The sequence below is a fragment of the Balaenoptera ricei genome, chromosome 11 (assembly GCF_028023285.1).
Source record: "Balaenoptera ricei isolate mBalRic1 chromosome 11, mBalRic1.hap2, whole genome shotgun sequence".
NCBI classification, from domain to species: Eukaryota; Metazoa; Chordata; class Mammalia; order Artiodactyla; family Balaenopteridae; genus Balaenoptera; species Balaenoptera ricei.
Window position 1 is genome coordinate 32,848,299 of NC_082649.1, and position 16,933 is coordinate 32,865,231.

The 16,933-nt window shown below is 51.6% G+C and overlaps 1 protein-coding gene across 1 annotated transcript in view; it reads right to left on the reverse strand.

Moving 5' to 3' along the window:
- The window catches only part of PTK7 (protein tyrosine kinase 7 (inactive)), a 60,084-nt gene extending 43,762 nt beyond the window's left edge, over positions 1-16,322 (reverse strand). Inside the window, exon 1 of the mRNA XM_059938644.1 lies at positions 16,076-16,322. Within this exon, the coding sequence (XP_059794627.1) occupies positions 16,076-16,154 (79 nt within the window). The 5' untranslated portion in view covers positions 16,155-16,322. The remainder of the gene's footprint in view (positions 1-16,075) is intronic.
- Positions 16,323-16,933: the final 611 nt, after the last annotated feature.

Here is a 16,933-nt window from a genome sequence, read left to right on the forward strand (position 1 = left end):
CTACTTGTATTTCCTTTGTTTATTCCTTTTTAACATCTTGAATCTATTTCTCTAATTATCACATTTTTTCATCATTTTCATCTCACTGTACATTTTCCTCTGGATTCTGAGAGCTCCTCAACTGCATGACATTGATTAGATTAACTGCAGTGCTGATTCAGCTCCTTAAAGTGTATACTGGAAACTGAATTCTGCTATTGCATTTTTTGTCTCCTCATACTCCTTCATTATCTCAACCAGTCCTCTTATTACTTCTTCACCCTTCTCGGTCAGCTCCTTTTTTATCTCAGTCTGTTGCGACTCACCGGATGTTTTTATCTTAGGTTTCATGAAGTACATGTCTTCCTGACATTTTTGAGGGGGAAAAAAAGATGCTGCCTTCAAAAATTCACTTCTTTTTTCCAGCAGTATTCCAAGGGAGAAATGGCAAAGTCACAGACAATAGGATAAAAGGGGAGGGAATAGATACGAGAGCAATTCAAGGGATGGTAATAACTGGAGAAGTGGAAAACACAAATCTACAGCTAGCAATGCTCAAGGGCTCCCAAGTCTATGTCAATAAGGAGTGACAACACGTGTCAATATGCGTGTCCCTGAAGCCTGCCTCCCACAAACAAAGGCCACGCCACAACACCCCTGCACAAAAGTTCCTTCATTAGACCCTCACCATAGCTCTATGAGGTGGATATTATCATTGTCATCCTGCAGATTAAGAAATGGAATTCAGGGACTTCCCTGGTGGCACAGTGGCTAAGACTCCATGCTCCCAATGCAGGGGCCCCGGGTTCGATCCCTGGTCAGGGAACTAGATCCCACATGCATGCCGCAACTAAGGAGACTGCCTGCTGCAACTAAGACCTGGTGCAACCAAATAAATAAATAAATATTTTTTTAAAAAAGAAAAGAAGAGAAATGGAATTCAGAAGTTACAGTGCTTCCAGGACTCAAATTCTGGTCTTGGGAATCCAAGAACAACTTGAACTACCACTGAGCATCTGGGAAAACAAAGGTCAGGAACTGGACCCACCCTACCAAGCTCATCATCAAGTTGGGAGCAACAAAAAGAACACAGCTGCTAGAATGGAAAAGAAAATGGAGCAGGTAATTCAGAGCTCCATGGTGTAGAAGAGAGAACATACATGGTCCCAGAGATCAGGGGAAAAGATCTTGGTGGGCACTGGGCTACCATCCTCCCAAGTTACCTGGAACAACCCTGGCTTATGCTGGTTGTCTTGGCGTAATTATTAACAATGCCCCAGGTTGGATGATAAATTCTCCAGTCACCCCAGCAATGCCTCACATTTGAATCATGCTTACTAGTTTTCACACTTTAACCCGTGCGATTTTCACAGGCCCACTGTACAGCAGGGATTCAGAAATTTGATGAGAAAGCTATAAACACCCTCCCCAGAAAAATAACATAAATACAGAATGTTGTACCCAGTTGTGATATATTCCTATCCTTTGACAGAGCAGCTCCACTTCTGGGAATTTACCCTTCAGGTACACAAGCGCAAGGGTACAGATAGATAAAAGGATATTTGTGGTGGCATTGTTTACAAGAGCAAACCCTCAGAGACAGCCTAAAGTCCATCAGCAGGGAACAGGGGGTGGGTGGGGTGAATGTAGACAGCACTTGCTTTAGGCTAAGCTTCCCCTTAAAATACGTAGGAGCCTTCCTGCCCCCGCTTGTGCCCCCAACTCAGCAAGGTCCCAGGGGAGGAAGAGACACGAGCAAACTCGCAGGAGGAGGCTAAATAATGAATTGTAAGTGTATGTTTTCTTTGGCCAGGGCAGTCTGGCCAAGCTCTGGGGGCTTCTGGGCAGACATTTTTCATATTTTAGCAGCTGGCCTATGCCCAAGGCAGTCAGAAGTTAAATAAGCTTTGAATGAGCTACGCCCATCCTTTCCCCGGCCCCAAGAATTCTTAATGAGGCTCTAAGGCAGCAGCCTCCAGCAAACCCATGGTGTTGCCTTAAATATCGCTCATCCTTCCCTACTTTTAATGAATGCAAATGATTCAGCAACAAAACACTTAGCCTGCGGTGAAATCCATCTCTGTACACCTGGTTTCTCCAGCTTATAGCCCAGCTCAGGCAGGGCCCTACCGGGAGGGCAGCCCAGCAGAGCCCGGGGTGCCCAGGCTAGCCCAGGCAGACCCCTGCACACCAGGACAGTGGGAGCAGGATGCAGGAAGCACACAGCGGGAGGGAAGACCCCCCCCCCCGCCCCGCCTCCACCTACCACCCCAACTACCAGATGCAGACCCTCACAACTCCACCTCTTTACGACTCTGGCTCCAGGGCAGAGGAAAGTGTGAGCAGAAAAACAAAAGGTATTTCTTTGATCTAATGAAAGAGGCTGGTCCCAGGCACCTCAAAGGCCTGTCCAGTCACCACACTTCCTGCATTCAAGGGCACTTCACCCCCACATGCCCACCCCCTCCTCCTCTTCACCTGATGTCAGGTACCAGAGGAACCTGAAAAGCTCCCTTGGACTGGCGCCCTCCTCCACCAACCTCATGGAAGCAACAAAAACAGAGACAGTGTCAATAACCCAATTTACACCCTGTTTTCAGAGTTCTCTTTTGGCAGCAAAAACTGAAAGCAATTTGTCAGGAGTCTAAGAGCAACATTTAACTAATATACTTCCAAGCTGGGGCTCAGGGGGATTTGTTGCCCTATCAGCCTGATCAACACCTCTCCCCAAGGCTGAGGCAGCGGCCTGGCCCAGAACAGACGGCTGTTAATTCAGCTGCCACAGCCGTCACCCTCAAGGCCAGCAGCTGGCAGGAGCCCCACAGAGGTCCACGCAAGTCCTCTCAAGGCTTCTCAAACTGGACAACTAGTTACACTCAGGACAATGGAGGGCCCCCAGGTAGTGCTCTGGGTGCTTGAGATACAAAAAGGGCTTCAAAGAATTTGTTGACCTGGTTTGAAAAGAACCCCTGCCTCCCAGGACAGACGATGGGAAGATCAGCTTCCCCAGAAGTTTCAGAGTTTTATCAAAATACATTTTTATATCATCAGAAATGCCCTGAAAAGAGCACTGGAATTTTCTTAACCTCAATGCCCTTCTTCCTGATTGTTCAAGGCACATCATCTGCAACACTTTATTCTCCTTCAAAACATTCCCAAAGGAAGTAAAGAAGAGCACTGACTCTGTGGAGGAGCTGGATCTCTAGACCCTGGGACTTCTGAGTTCTTGCCCTCCAGGAGAGCCCTTAATCAGCCCCTTTCTTAGCTGGGCACACCTACCAAGGGTTAAAGTTTTGGGCAACCACACAGAAAGAATGCATTCTGAAACCCCTGTAAGGTGCCTAAAACACATATCTACACAGCAATCTACTAAAAAAGAAAAAAAGCTTTGCTCTCGATATCCACTAACACATACAAAAGGGACATATTTTTGTCTTTACATGTGCCATCCAAATCCCAACCTGACAGCCAATCCATCCCACCATCAGATGAACCAAAACTCAAGCAAAGGAAGAACTCCCCAGCCTTTGGGCCACTGGTGTCCTGAGGGGGAACGGCACCACCCAGCCAATGCTCGGGTAGCACCAAGCAGAATGATTAGCACCAGCTGTCTCCACAAAGCTTAGATCAACCCCACGCAACTGTGCTGCTGTGAGCGGAAGCCCACGCTACCACCCCCTGTGGGTCTCCCGCATGCCCCCCTCAGGTCTTCATCCTCTGAGCACCTGGCATTTACTGTGTCCCACCTCTTTGGTGCTTCTCTGTGTCCTTGCCTTGTTAATTACCCTCTTCTGGTTCTACTCAGTTTGCCTACCAGACAATCCATTCCTGGAGGGAGTCTCCAGTCTCCCCCTGGAATAGCTCAGCCTTTTCATGTCTTTTTTTTTTTTTTTTTTTGGCCGCATGGCTTGTGGGATCTTAGTTCCCTGACCAGGGATCAAACCCTGGCGCCAGCAGTAAAAGCAGCAAGTCCTAACCACTGGACCGCCAGGGAATTCCCTGCTCAGCCTTTTTATTTTTTTTTAATATTTTATTTATTTATTTATTCGGCTGTGCTGGGTCTTAGCTGCGGCATGCGGGATCTTTTTTTTTTTTTTTTTAGTTGCAGCATGCAGACTCTTAATTGCAGCATGCATGCGGGATCTATTCCTCAACCAGGGATGGAACCCAGGCCCCCTGCACTGGGAGCACGGAGTCTTACCCACTGGACCACCAGGGAAGTCCCTCAACTTAGCCTTTTTAAATGGAGACTCTAGGGGAATTCCCCGCCGGGGCCCAGGTTCAATCCCTGATTGGGGAACTGGGATCTCGTATGCCAGGTGGTGTGGCTAAATAAATAAATAAATAACTGGAGACTCTACCATAAGAGAGGTATTTTCTTTCCACAAGAGACCGTTTGCCCTCTTAGGGACAGCTACCTCCTCTTCTGGATATCGCTTGCTTTTTACGGATTTATAAGTTCCCCGACCTCCCCTCCTACATTACCTAGCATGAGGCCTTCTGCCTTAAACATCCTTTGTTATTTATGTGCCAGACTAAAAGAAAGACAGTTTCTGTTGGAAGTTACTAATAGATAGGAAGCAAAAACAGGTCTGTAACTAAATCACATTCTAACTACCTTTTATCAAGTATTCACAATAGGACAAACGAAGTCCTTTGCATACACTGAATTTCAAAGATGTCACTGATTTTAAGATACACCATTATTTATGTTCCACCAAAAGGAAATGGTACCAGTTAAACTAAGACACAACATCACATAATCATCTCACAACCCAATTTGAAAGAAGTGAAACTGGGGAGGGGGAGAGAGAGCATCTTAGAGTTCGTGAAATACAGGACTAGCTCATTTAATTCTCACGAGACCTCTAATGGGATGGGTATTACCATCCCCATCTTACAAAAGAAGAAACTGAGGCTCAGAGAGGCGAAGTGAACTAAGGTCTCTCGGGGAGCAAGCTGCAAAGCCAGAACTCAGTTCCTGAACAGATTTCTGAATTTCCGGGGTTGGGGGGGGCATGGGGGCCGGCACAGGGCAGCCAGGCCTCAGACAGACCAGCCTTGGTTAAGCTGCCCCGCCCCTTCAAGGGCAAACAACACTTGCTTGCTGATTCCTGAAATTAGGGTCTTTTTGCAATTGCACCTTCACAGATCCTACTTCCAAAAACAACAAAAGGAAAACAGGTTTCCCTAGCTCCTTCCTCACAAAACTGGCTGGAAATGAAGGCGGGAAGCTCTCAGCCAACTTGTTATACATAAAGCACATTTAATGAGCCTTTCAAGCTCTGGGAGTGGGAGAAGGAAGGGTTCATTGGAAATCTGATACTTTGGCAGCCAAGTGAGAGGGGCAAGGCCCTGAGCATCAACCCTGGGGGTTAAACACCATCCCAAACCCCTTTGTCTGCCAGAAGGAGATACTTCCTGGGGGGCAGGAGGCAGCAATGCTTTTTATGGCAAAGCCCACCTAACAACAACCCTCCACCGGAGACCTGGCTGGGGCCTTTGTACAACCCACCTAACCATAAACCCTCTGTCCTCTCCCAAACCTGCTGGGGTTCCTCTTCCCACAAATACCTGTGACCGTCATAAACGCCCTTAAACAGCCCCCGTTTACTGCCCAGCCTGCCTGCTGCTAAATGAGGGCATTTGTTTCAAATTTGCAAATACCAAGAGCGCTGGAAACCTAAGTCCACTCCTAAAATGAAATGTTCTGCATTCCTCTGGGCCGAAGCACCGCGCTTCAAAAGCTGCAAGAGGCCCTGGCTGTTTACTCACTGGTGGGGCTATTGGGAGAGGCATTTCCCTGCTCCCTGAGGAGGCTGCTTTGATCCCGGCCGGGTGGGAAGGGGACCGAGGGAGGTGCCACCCAAGCCCAGGCCCGGCTGGGCCCAGGCTCTCCTGCCCCCTTTCTGGGTCGCCGGTGGCGGATTCGGGGGGCCTGGGAAAGTGAGTCTCATGGGGAGGCTCAAGTAGAGACTCACCGGAGACAGAGCAGGCCAGCTCAGCGGACCTCTCGGACCATCTTCAAAAGGCCCTCGAAACAAAGGCAAAGAGAGTAAGGGAAGGCACGGAGGCTGAGAAGCAGCTGACAACACCCCAACCTCTTACACAGAAATAGAGACGAACTCCCCACCCATCCCCCTTGCGGCACCAAGCAACTTAGGACACTGCATTGGGCTGGGTGCCATACGTGTGTTTACTAAATAAAAGCCTTTTGTTTTAAGGAGGGTTTTTTTTGGGGGGGTAAAGAAAAGACAGAGATCCTCCTCCAGGCCCCCAGGGCTGTTCCAAGGCACAGCATCCGCCCCCCCTCAAGCTGGAGGCCCGAAACCCCTAGGGTAGAGGAGGAGCCCAGATCACAGGCTGCAAAACTGCTGGCAAGTTGGGCATTTTTTAAATTGGTCAGTTTAACAATTGGTTTAATCTGCTAAATTAACCAAACAGAATGATTTGCTCTTTGTAGCTGCAGCTCCAAGACCAACAGCATTTCCCTTCCCCGCCCCCCCCCCCAAGACTGTAAGACAACCGTTTTCTTTGTCTGTGATTTGTTTTGTTATTCAGGTGGCTGGAAGTGAACTTGGGATCGCAAATGCCATCCCAGCACACCACCTCTCTATGGAACTGCCGGCCTGAAGGAGCCTCTACTCTTTCTTCTCCCAGCTGGGAAACAGCTCATGTTGGTGGTTTTTTTAATAGATGAGCTACAAAAGAATCAGAACACTGAAGCGTCGCCTTGCACCCTCCATGATAGAGCGTAAGTTCCCGTGTTGCAACCTGAGAACTTCAGAAGCGGAAGAACAAACTTAGCAGGATTGCCGAGCCCCGTCAATGGCTGAGCCAAAGGGAGATACACCTGGCACCAAAGAACTTAATGTCTCTCAGGATGTCGAGGTCATTGTTCAACCTCTTCCGAAACCTCTTGAGAATTAAGACTTGCCTCCAAAGTCAGAAATGGAAGGAAACCTACATCCATCATGCCCCTACTATGTGCCAGGGCACGGGCACATCTATACAAAAGACGTTAGAGGCGGTACAAAAGACGTTAGAGGTGGTAAACTGAGAGCAGAGATGATTCTGTTACCACCTACGTGGTCTCCACCGCAGCATAACCCAGTATGCAACTCTCAGCAGGCACACCGGTCTGGAATGTGGCAGCACACCTGCAAGCTGGGGCCTGTAACTACCCATGACCTTCCAGAAGCACCAGGCGGAAGAGACTCAGGACTCATGGGTTCATGAGAAAAGCTCAAATCTTGGGGATGCAGGCACAGTGTTCTGGACTTCTAGATTACATATAGTCTGACCATAACACTAAAAACTTTAAGACGTATACAAACTTCTGAATGGGCCATTGAAAACTTTAACCTGACTGTTGTAACCAAAAGGGGGGGGAGAAAAATGAGCAATCCTGAATACTGTGGCCCAAAAGATCTCTCCAGGTTTAAGTTATGGACACACTCCCTCTGACTCTAGCAGGATTGCCTCTAAGCCCACCCAGAGAGTTATCTCGGCTACAAAATCCACTCCCCAATATTTACCTGGTTCCAAGGCGTGTGTGCAACATTTCATAGCCTCTAGTGATGACGTACATACAAGGACATATGAGAGCACGGAAACAGCTCTATTAACTTACCAGCTCTGCAGTCCTGAGCGGATCGTATTTTGTGCCTCAGTTTCTTTACCTGTCAAATGCCTCCCACCCCCACTCCTCCAGAAACAAACAAACAAACAAAACCCAACCACCCTCATCCTGCCTCTGTGGCTTCTTGATAGGATGGAAAGTCAGTGCGAGTGAAAGCATTCTGTAAACTGCAGAGCTGGGTACAGCTGTCGGTTATCACGGACGAGGCTCTCCCAAAGCACACCCAACCCCTCTTCCCAACTCCAAGCCTCCCTCCAGTTGTCCTCCCTTCTGTGCAAAAGAAGAAAAGGGGTTCCCCACCCAGACACTGGTTCCTCAAATACTGAGACTGAAACGAACCAGGTAAAGATTGCTGCTTTCCCATACTCAGATAAAAACTCTCGTGGTTTTTTTTTCCTCATAAGAACTCCCTCCCCAAACTCTCCAAACCTTTCATTCCCTTTGGCATCCAGGGAATGACACCCTAATACCAGCTGATCGAGTCCAGACGCATCTGTGCCCATGCACTAGACACTCCAGAATAAAATGCAGTCCTCAGATGCAAGCGCTCTCCCAACACTGAGGGCGAGGAGGACAACCTTACAAGGTGTGGCAGAAGCACAGCTGGGGGTTGTGGATGGTAAGGCTGCGCTGGCCTCAACGGTCACCACAGGCAAGGTCCTCCAAGGGCTTCTCAAGTTGAGGCCCGAGAGGCAGGTGGCATTTGCCCAAGGTCACACCAGCCATCTGGGGCAAATGTGGAAGCAGGGTCCACACCTCCCAAGTCCCAACCCGGTGCTCCTCACAATGTCTCCTCAGGCTAAGAGGGAGGAACACCCGTAGGGTACCCAGAACAAAAGTCCAGCAAGACCTAGGACCCATCCTTTCCACTGAAGTGACACCACTTCTACTGCAGGAATTCCTCTGAATCAGGAATGCCCACACACTTTACCTGGGGCTGTGGGAGGCCCCGGGGTCCCAAGGGAGAGAGGACACAGGAGAGAGGTAAGCATGAAGCTCCTTAATGAAATGGGAAATAAACCCTGAGCAGCATTTCTTCCCTGAAGACAGCCAGCCTTCTACATCAGTGATCACATCAGGCTAGAAGCCTGAATCTGCAAGGCAGCAAAATCCTCTGGCGGGGAAAGGAGCCCAGAAACAGGCTGAGACCTCAGCAGCCACAGACATATACTGTGGAGTGGGTACAGCACTGGGGGCCCAGCCTCCCAGGCTTCTCCTAGTATATGTTATGAGCAGTAGTGCCCCACGCCCCCACCACAGGAGGCAGGAGAACAGTAGTGAAAAGGGCTCCAGTGAAACATATTATTAGAATAGAGGTCGCCAAAATCATCTTGGCCTACCAACTGGGAAGCAAAGAGCAACTAGTTGCAAGACTCTCATTCCAATGGGACAGCCATGTACGACTGTACACGTTGTACACTGCTCAAGTGCCCGGCCAAGGGGGTAATACTGAAATACTGCCTGTGCTCCACTAGCCAAAGCCCTGTGTCCTGGTGCAGGGCTGCAGTCACTTGGAGGAAGGGTGCCTATTTCTAACTTGCACAAAGGCACCTTATGAGCTAGCTGCTAGGACATCCCAGAAGTCCCAAGAGCAGACAAGCATTCTCCTCGTTGCCCCACCACCACCACCACCACCAACCCAAGAAGGGGACAAAAGAGTCAGTGTGTCTCCTGGAGGAGAAGCGGTGCATGCCAGCGCCCACTCTGGCCACCTTAACCCCCTCATAGGGAGACCACACCGCACCTCGGGAACCTCCCCATGGTTCTCATAGGAGTTCCTGCAAGTTATACAGAGTAACTGACGGGGGAGACCCCCACAGCCATCCTGTGATGATAAACACCCTCCCTTGGGTATTATAAAAGTCCGCCTCAGCTGCAAGAAGCACACTTTCCTACTCACTCCCTGGAAGAACCTCAGCAGGCCGAGGGAGGTGGCCCTGAACCAGCATTCATCACCCTGGGGAGAATCTGCCACCGGGATAGAGGGAGGAAGAGTTCCTACCAGGAAACGCGAAGTGGCTGTGCCCACATTTCCGAGCTGCTGTTGGAATACTGAGACCCATTTAGAAAATCTGTGCTTTAGAATGAGAAAACCTTTTCTAAAGCTATCGGTCAAGAGTGACTAGGTTGAGCCCTTGCAAACCATTCTAGAGAGACGGGACTGGAACGAAAGGCTGACACCTTCAAGGGAGACAGAAGGTCAGGACCGTCTCTGGGAAGAGACAGCAGGGCTGGCCAGAGGGGCTGCTTCCCCGGGTCAACCACCTTCACAGCTGCGACTGCTACAACCTAACTTCCCGGAGGCGGGCAAGGCAGGGGTCAGCATCATTTGCATTTTGCAGATGAGGAAACTGAGGCTCGGAAAGGTTAATTAACCAGTTCAGGGTCGTGTGACCAGCAGCAGTGAGCCAACAGATGTCACTTCTCTTCCTTTATCGTGTGTGGTATCAGCAGAGAACCACCCAAGTTTTCAGACTCTTGATCCAATGCCTTTCCATCATTCTGATCAGTCACCACAGACTACAGCTACTAGCAAAGTCAATCCTCTCTCCTCTCTGAAGCCCTCCCACTGCCCCCAGTTGCTCCCGCATCATGGACTCACCTTCCTACACATTCTGGAATGTTATTCCACCTATTTAGCACTTTACCAAGTGTTGCCTCCCATTATACTTCATCTGATTCTCATCATCCTGTCTCCTTCCTGCCTCCTGCGCCACCTGAAACAGCTTCACCCAAAGAAGACACCCAAAAGATTTGAATTGAGCCCATCCTAAACCCCTCAGCATTAACACCTCTTTCTCATCACCACACCGCCACTTTAGACAAATTCTCCTTATGGCTACACAGTGGTTCTCAAACTTGAGAGTAGATAGGAATCTCCTGGGAAGCTCTTTTAAAATGCAGTTTCCTTTTGAGACTTGAACTATGTGACAGGATTGGCTATTCAAACAATACAATGTAATCTAACAAACGGGAAAATAAACTACACGTTCTGGCTCCTCCCCCAACGATTCTGATGGGCAGGCCTGCAGTTAAGGCTCAGGAGACTCAAATTTTAACCAGTACCTCTGGTTACCTGCCCTCCCACTATATTCCCCAATGGTCTCTGGACCACATATTTGAGAAACACAAATCCACGTCTTCTTAACGTGTGACTCACAAACCCTACCCCAAAGACTCAGGACCCAGTTATCAGAAGTTACATACACACCTAAGCCAGCCAGTTCATGTCCTGCACATCAGGGTCTAAGTTTCTGGCAGGGAACGTAGGATATGCAGGACAGCCGGTAGATTGCATTCCACTCACCTGTGCATTCACTCAGAGTTAAGGCACACAGGGACCCAAGAGCTCCGGGACCCCAAACCAAGCTGTGAGACGGGGAAGGCGCCCGCATAGGTCAGCCCTTCCAGCACAGCTTCCTCCCTGCCCCACTGCCGCTGTGTAGCATTACTGGGAGGGAAGTGGCCTGAACTCAGAGAAGAAAAGAGGATGGAAAAAGTGACAGACTACAGAGGGCTTCCTCAAACCACTGATTAGCTGTAGCAGCTCCTGGGCCAGCTCCACCAAAGCGCCAGGGGGCTCGGCGGGGCTGAATGTGCACTGAGCAGTGAACGCCAAGAACCCCAAGGCGGGACTCTACTCCAGCCACATGGCAGAACCCCCACACCCTCGGGACAAAGGACCAGACAGCTGCGGGGTGGGGGGCAGTGCAGGACTCAAGGAGAGAGGCAGGCCGGCAGCCCGCGGGCAAGGCCAGAGCCCGCGCCAGCCAGCAACCGTGGTCCCACCACGTGGCTCTGCCGGGCCACAGAGCAGAGAGGCATGTACTGAGGTTAGGGAGAGCCGAGGGAGGCTAAGGGACACAGGCCAAGGATACCCAGCCCGGCTTAATGACCCTTTCTTCCATCAGGAACACACCAAAGACTGAATCCCTGGTCACACACTGCTCTTGGCTCAAACATTAGAGTCTGAACTGGCCACCCTCCCTCCCAGATGAGTCTCACAGAAGCTGTACTGGCTTAAAAACACACAACTCACCCAAACCCGCCCCACTCCAAAATATGAAATCCTCCAAAACTTTAACAACTACAACTGTTGCAGCCCAGTGGAGACATTGCCTCCCTTTATGAACCAAACGTATTCCTGAAAAGTCGTCCACAGACCAAACTTCTTCCTAACAAATCCAATTTCTCCACTGGCTCTCTTTATAAATTGAGACACACGCTCCTCTAGGAAAAGCTAAGGCTCCCAGAGGAACAGGGCTCCACCCTTAGTGTTGCAAATCCTCTGGAGTCACACCTTTAATGGACAAGTTTCCTGACAAAATCTAATTCAAATTCAACCCAAAGTGAGGTCATTTTTAAGTGTATAATATCACACCGGAGAGTGTTCACATGAACTAAAAGTTATTTAAGCTAAGTCTTCAAATACTGTGCAAGATCTAGGGTTCCTGATTTGTACTGTTGCAACGGGAAAGCTCTGTACCTCGAGTTTCTATATAAGGAAGGATGCTTAGAGCAGGACTTCTGCAACCTTGGGTGCAGTCACCTGGGGAGCTTGTTAAAATGCAGTCTGGAACTCCGATTCATGCTCTCAGGGAATGCTGATGACACTGGTCTTTGGCCCTTGGTTTTTTTTTTGTTGTTGTTGTTTTTAATAAATTTATTTATTTATTTATTTATTTATTTATTTATTTATTTTATATTTACTTTTGGTTGCGTTGGGTCTTCGTTGCTGTGCGGGCTTTCTCTAGTTGCGGTGAGCGGGGGCTACTCTTCGTTGCGGTGCGCGGGCTTCTCATTGCAGTGGCTTCTCTTGTTGCGGAGCACGGGCTCTAAGCACGTGGGCTCAGTAGTTGTGGCTCGCGGGCTCTAGAGCACAGGCTCAGTAGTTGTGGCGCACGGGCTTAGTTGCTCCGCGGCATGTGGGATCTTCCCGGAGCAGGGCTCAAACCTGTGTCTCCTGCATTGGCAGGCAGATTCTTAACCACTGCGCTACCAGGGAAGTCCCTGGCCCTTGTTTTGAGTGTCAAAGTTGTAGATAATCTAGGCCCCTATATAGCTCATGCTGGTTAAGCTGTGGCCTTTCCAGGCAGGTCAGCTCCATATGCACAGGTGGATGCCCATGCCCAGAACTCTTAGAGAAAGCCAGAAGCCCTGCCGCATCAAAACTCAGAAAACCCCCACAGAGAACAGACAGCCCAGACACAGGGAAGGAAGATCTGGTCCCTTGACTGGGTCACAGTAGAACAGGCACAAGGAGAGGGGACAGGCAACCCCAACCCAGAGAAGTGGGAAAGGGCACAAACCCCCCCCCCCCACTGCCTAGCAGGCAAAGGGGCTGTTTACCTTTGCCATTGGTCACTCTGCCCTGTACCCAAATGCGTCATTCACTTTTTAATAAACCTAGATAAGGATCTACTACTATAAATAAGATACCACCGCAATGAATTCTACAGTAAGTTAAATCCCTTCAGTAAGTTAAAACCCAAGTGGGGCAAAAATATTGAAGATGGCCTAAGAGTCCAGAAGTTCTCCAGGCATCCACCTTCTGGTAGGAGAGATGGGACAGCTTCAGGAAGGAAGTGGAGGTGGGGTTGGCAAAAGAGGTGGGGAAGGCGGCACATACCAGGAGACCGGCCAGAGAGAAAAGAAAGGTCTTCGAAACCCCGTATGTTTTAGGGGATGGGAAAGAGACTAGTTGGGCTGGAATGGAGGGTTCCAGTGAGTGGAACATGTTTATTGTTGGGGGTGATTGTAAAGCTGGAAAGGTATGCTGTCAGCACACCACCGGAGAGGAAAGAACAAGAAAGGGGCCCTTTATATACTTCATTACATTTAATCCTCAGCACAACTTCAGGAAGTAAGTCCCTTTACAGAGGAGGCAAACTGTGAGGTGAAGAAATCTGCCAGGGCCACAGGGCCTGTCAAAGAACCTTGAGTTCCTGTTTGGGCAAACACTTCATCCCGATGGCCTGGGCTCTCTCCACCACTCAGCCCTGCTCTGAACGCCAGGAGTCTGACTAGATCCTTTGGCAGGTGATGAGCAGAAATTACTCTAGCCCTCCCGCCATACTTCCCAACATCTGAGAAAGCCCATCACTGATAAAAGGCCTGAATTACAGGCTGTAGAAGCCATCTCAGGACGCGACAATTCAATTTCCCCAAAGAAACAAGATCCTGGAGGAAAGAACCCAGAGATGGGGGTGGGAAGAGGGATGGGTAGTGACCCCAACCAACCATTCCAGCGGTGAGGCGAAGAATCCCAGGTTTCAAACGTCAAGCCCTCTCCTCCTCCTCCACCACGTTTATCACAACGGGGATCTCAAAGTTCGGAAAGTTCCTCAGCCATTTACAGCATAATTACCCAAACTTCAAAATGGCCTAATCCACAAACCTAGCCAGCCTAGGTCCCCTACTCCTGCCTTATTAGCAGCGGGGTCTCACTACAAATCCAGCTAATTACACAATGAGATGGAAAAATCTACTGTTATCTATTGAAAAATCATTGCCCCCTGAAGTCATGCCGTCCAGGGGTGGGCTGAGCCCCCGGATTTCACCAGAAGACAGACAGCAGGCGCCTCAGCCTCGACTGAAACTGTTTACAGCGCATGGGCAGGTTCCACACTAAGACACATTTGATGGAACTGATTTAAGGCTCTCATTAAAATGTTCCTTTGTTGAGCACAAGACATCTCCCCACCCCCAGAGGAGATTCCAGACCTCCAGTCCCCAGCCCTCAGCCTGCCCTAACTCCCCCCACCAGAACCCACCCCTTCGCTAAACACCAGTCACCGGATTAACATCGCTTAACGTCAGAGTCGTCTTCTCATGGAAGGAATTTAGGAATTTAGCATTTGTTGAACAAGAGCCCCGTCTCCACCAGAATCTTCCCCAGAACTCTAAACATCAGCAGTGAAGGTAGCCATGTCTGGCACCCCATACACCAAAACCCAAACAGCTTGCAGACCTAGGAAGCCTGTGAGCTTGGGCCACCGGCCCATATGGCTGGGCCCCCTATGCTGGCTGTGCAAAAAACTTCCATACTGCCTCCGGGAGCAGATGTGGGTTCTGCCGTGAGCATTACCACCCCACACATCAGAAGGAACACAGGGCAGCTCCAGAAACACCTCCTCCGAATCCCGGGAACTTGGTCTTACCTCTCGGTCCTGGGTTACAATTACCTCTGCTTTTACAACTAGGGGTGGGGGAGATGTTCCATTCCATCAGCACCAAACCCCTCAACAGCTGGCAGGCCAGGGAGATGTCAGAAAAGGCAATTCTCTACCCCCACCCTCCCCATGGCCACTCTTCAAAAGAGGAGGAAAGTGATAAGCTCGGACCAGGTTTCTTGGGCACAGTTCCCCCAGAGAGGGCTGCTGCCAGGATCATCACCAAAGATCTTGGGTTTTGGAAGGGGGCACGGGGTGGGAGGGGCATACTTCCAGTCCAGAGTGTTTGGGGTGTGCGGGTAGCTTGGCGCTTTCCTCTAAAGCACTTCAACACCTCGGTGGTGACTCTCAGGTGTGATCAAGCCAGGAAATAAAGCGGGGGGAGGGTTCGGGTCCAGTCTGCCCTAGAGATAGGGGCCACACCCTCATCAAAATGCTGAGGCCCTCCAAGAAGACAGAATGAACTCTTTTTGCCTTTTTGTCCGTAGAAAGAGAGATTTTCTTTCCTTGCTGGGGAGAGAGAGCATGGAAATCCAGGAAGGAGCAGAACCAACCCCGTCCGCACCTTTGCAGGCCAGCCATGCCCGATTTTGGCAGCGGCCTTCACACATGAGTCACCGAGACAGCCTGGGACTCTCAGCTCCCAGATCCGACCCTGGGAGGGAGTGGGCTCAGGGCTCGGGCCGGGAGCTGGAGGAGATGGGACGGACCCTCACTCTTCTTTCCCTTCTTCCGCCCTCACCAGCAGGGCCGTCTGGGTCCCCAGCCTGGCCCAGGAACTTGGAGGAGGGAAGCCGGGAGCGTCGAGCCGGCATAGGTAACAAAGCTCCGCGCCCCGCGCGCCGGTCGGTCCCGCATCCGGCCACAGGCCGGCCTCCCTCACCTAGGCTGAGCCTGCCGGGGGGACTCCATCTCCCCCACCCTCAGCCACCGCGCTGCACCCCCTAAGTGTGGGGGGGCGCCGTTTCTCCCCCGCAAAGAAACGCCCCACTGGAGCCCGGGAGCCGGCAACTCCCGTCAGTTCCCGAGCCAAACTCTCGGCTCGGGCCGGGAAAACTCCCGGGAGGCTGGAAACGCGTCCTCGCGGGCGCGGGGGCGAGAGGGGCCAGGCCGAGTAAGCGGGGGCTTCGCCATCTCCCGGCCGCCGGGACCTCGTCCCCCGCCCAGCGAGCCCCTGCCCCACGCCCGGGTGTCTCCCCCGCTCCAGTTGTCCAAGCCCACCTCCACGGCGCCCCCTTTGGCCCTAGGGGCTCCCGCGCTCCCCCAGCTCGCCGGGACTCACCGCCCAGCAGCGGCAGCAGCAGGACGCTGAGCAGGGGCAGCCAGCGAGGGCTGCTCGGAGTTCCGCGCGCGGCTCCCATCCCGGCGGGCCCGGGGAAGGGGGCGGGCGGGCGCACGGCGGGCTCACGGTCAGCGCTCCCCGGCGGGCCCAGGAGGCCGAGCGCACCGGAGCGCGGGTGCCGCTGCAGCAGCCGCAGCCAGAGTCAGAGCCCGAGGCGTCCCGAGCCGGAGCCGCGCGCGCCCGGTACCTCCGAGCCGTCGCGCGCCGCCGCCGCCGCCGCCGCCGCCACCGCCAAGCCCCGCCCCGCGACGCCCCCTCGACGCCCCCCTCCCCGCCGTTGTGGGGAGGAGCTCCTAGTTGGGGGAGGGGTCTGGAGACGGATGGGGGACAGAGAGGAGGCCCCGGGGGAGTGTGGGGACCTGAGCGAGATAGGGGAGCGGATGCTGTGCCTACCACCTAGTGTGCAGGGACCTAAAGTGACTTTTGTAATTTCGTGGCTCCTGGGGAAGACCGTGGTTTCTGGGCTTTCCTGAGGGCTGTGACCAACAGTTCCCCCCAAATTCTCCGGGCGGGAGGGGAAAGGGTGGGCTCTGGCTCACTTCTCAGCAACCTGAAATCCGGAGGGAGATCCAGAACAGAAGGGTGTCCTTGGTGTCCCCAAGCAAGGTAACCTGGAGATACTGTGGAGCCCCAGGAGAGAAGTAGCCTGGAGAAGAGGAGGACCAGTGCATGGCTAGGGTCTGGTTTGGCTCTGGACCAATCTGAACCCAAAGGTAGAGAGAGACTGGGCTCTCTGAACACCAGGCTGAAGGCTGTTAAACTGACAAATTCATCCCAAGTCCATCTCCAGGCAGTCTG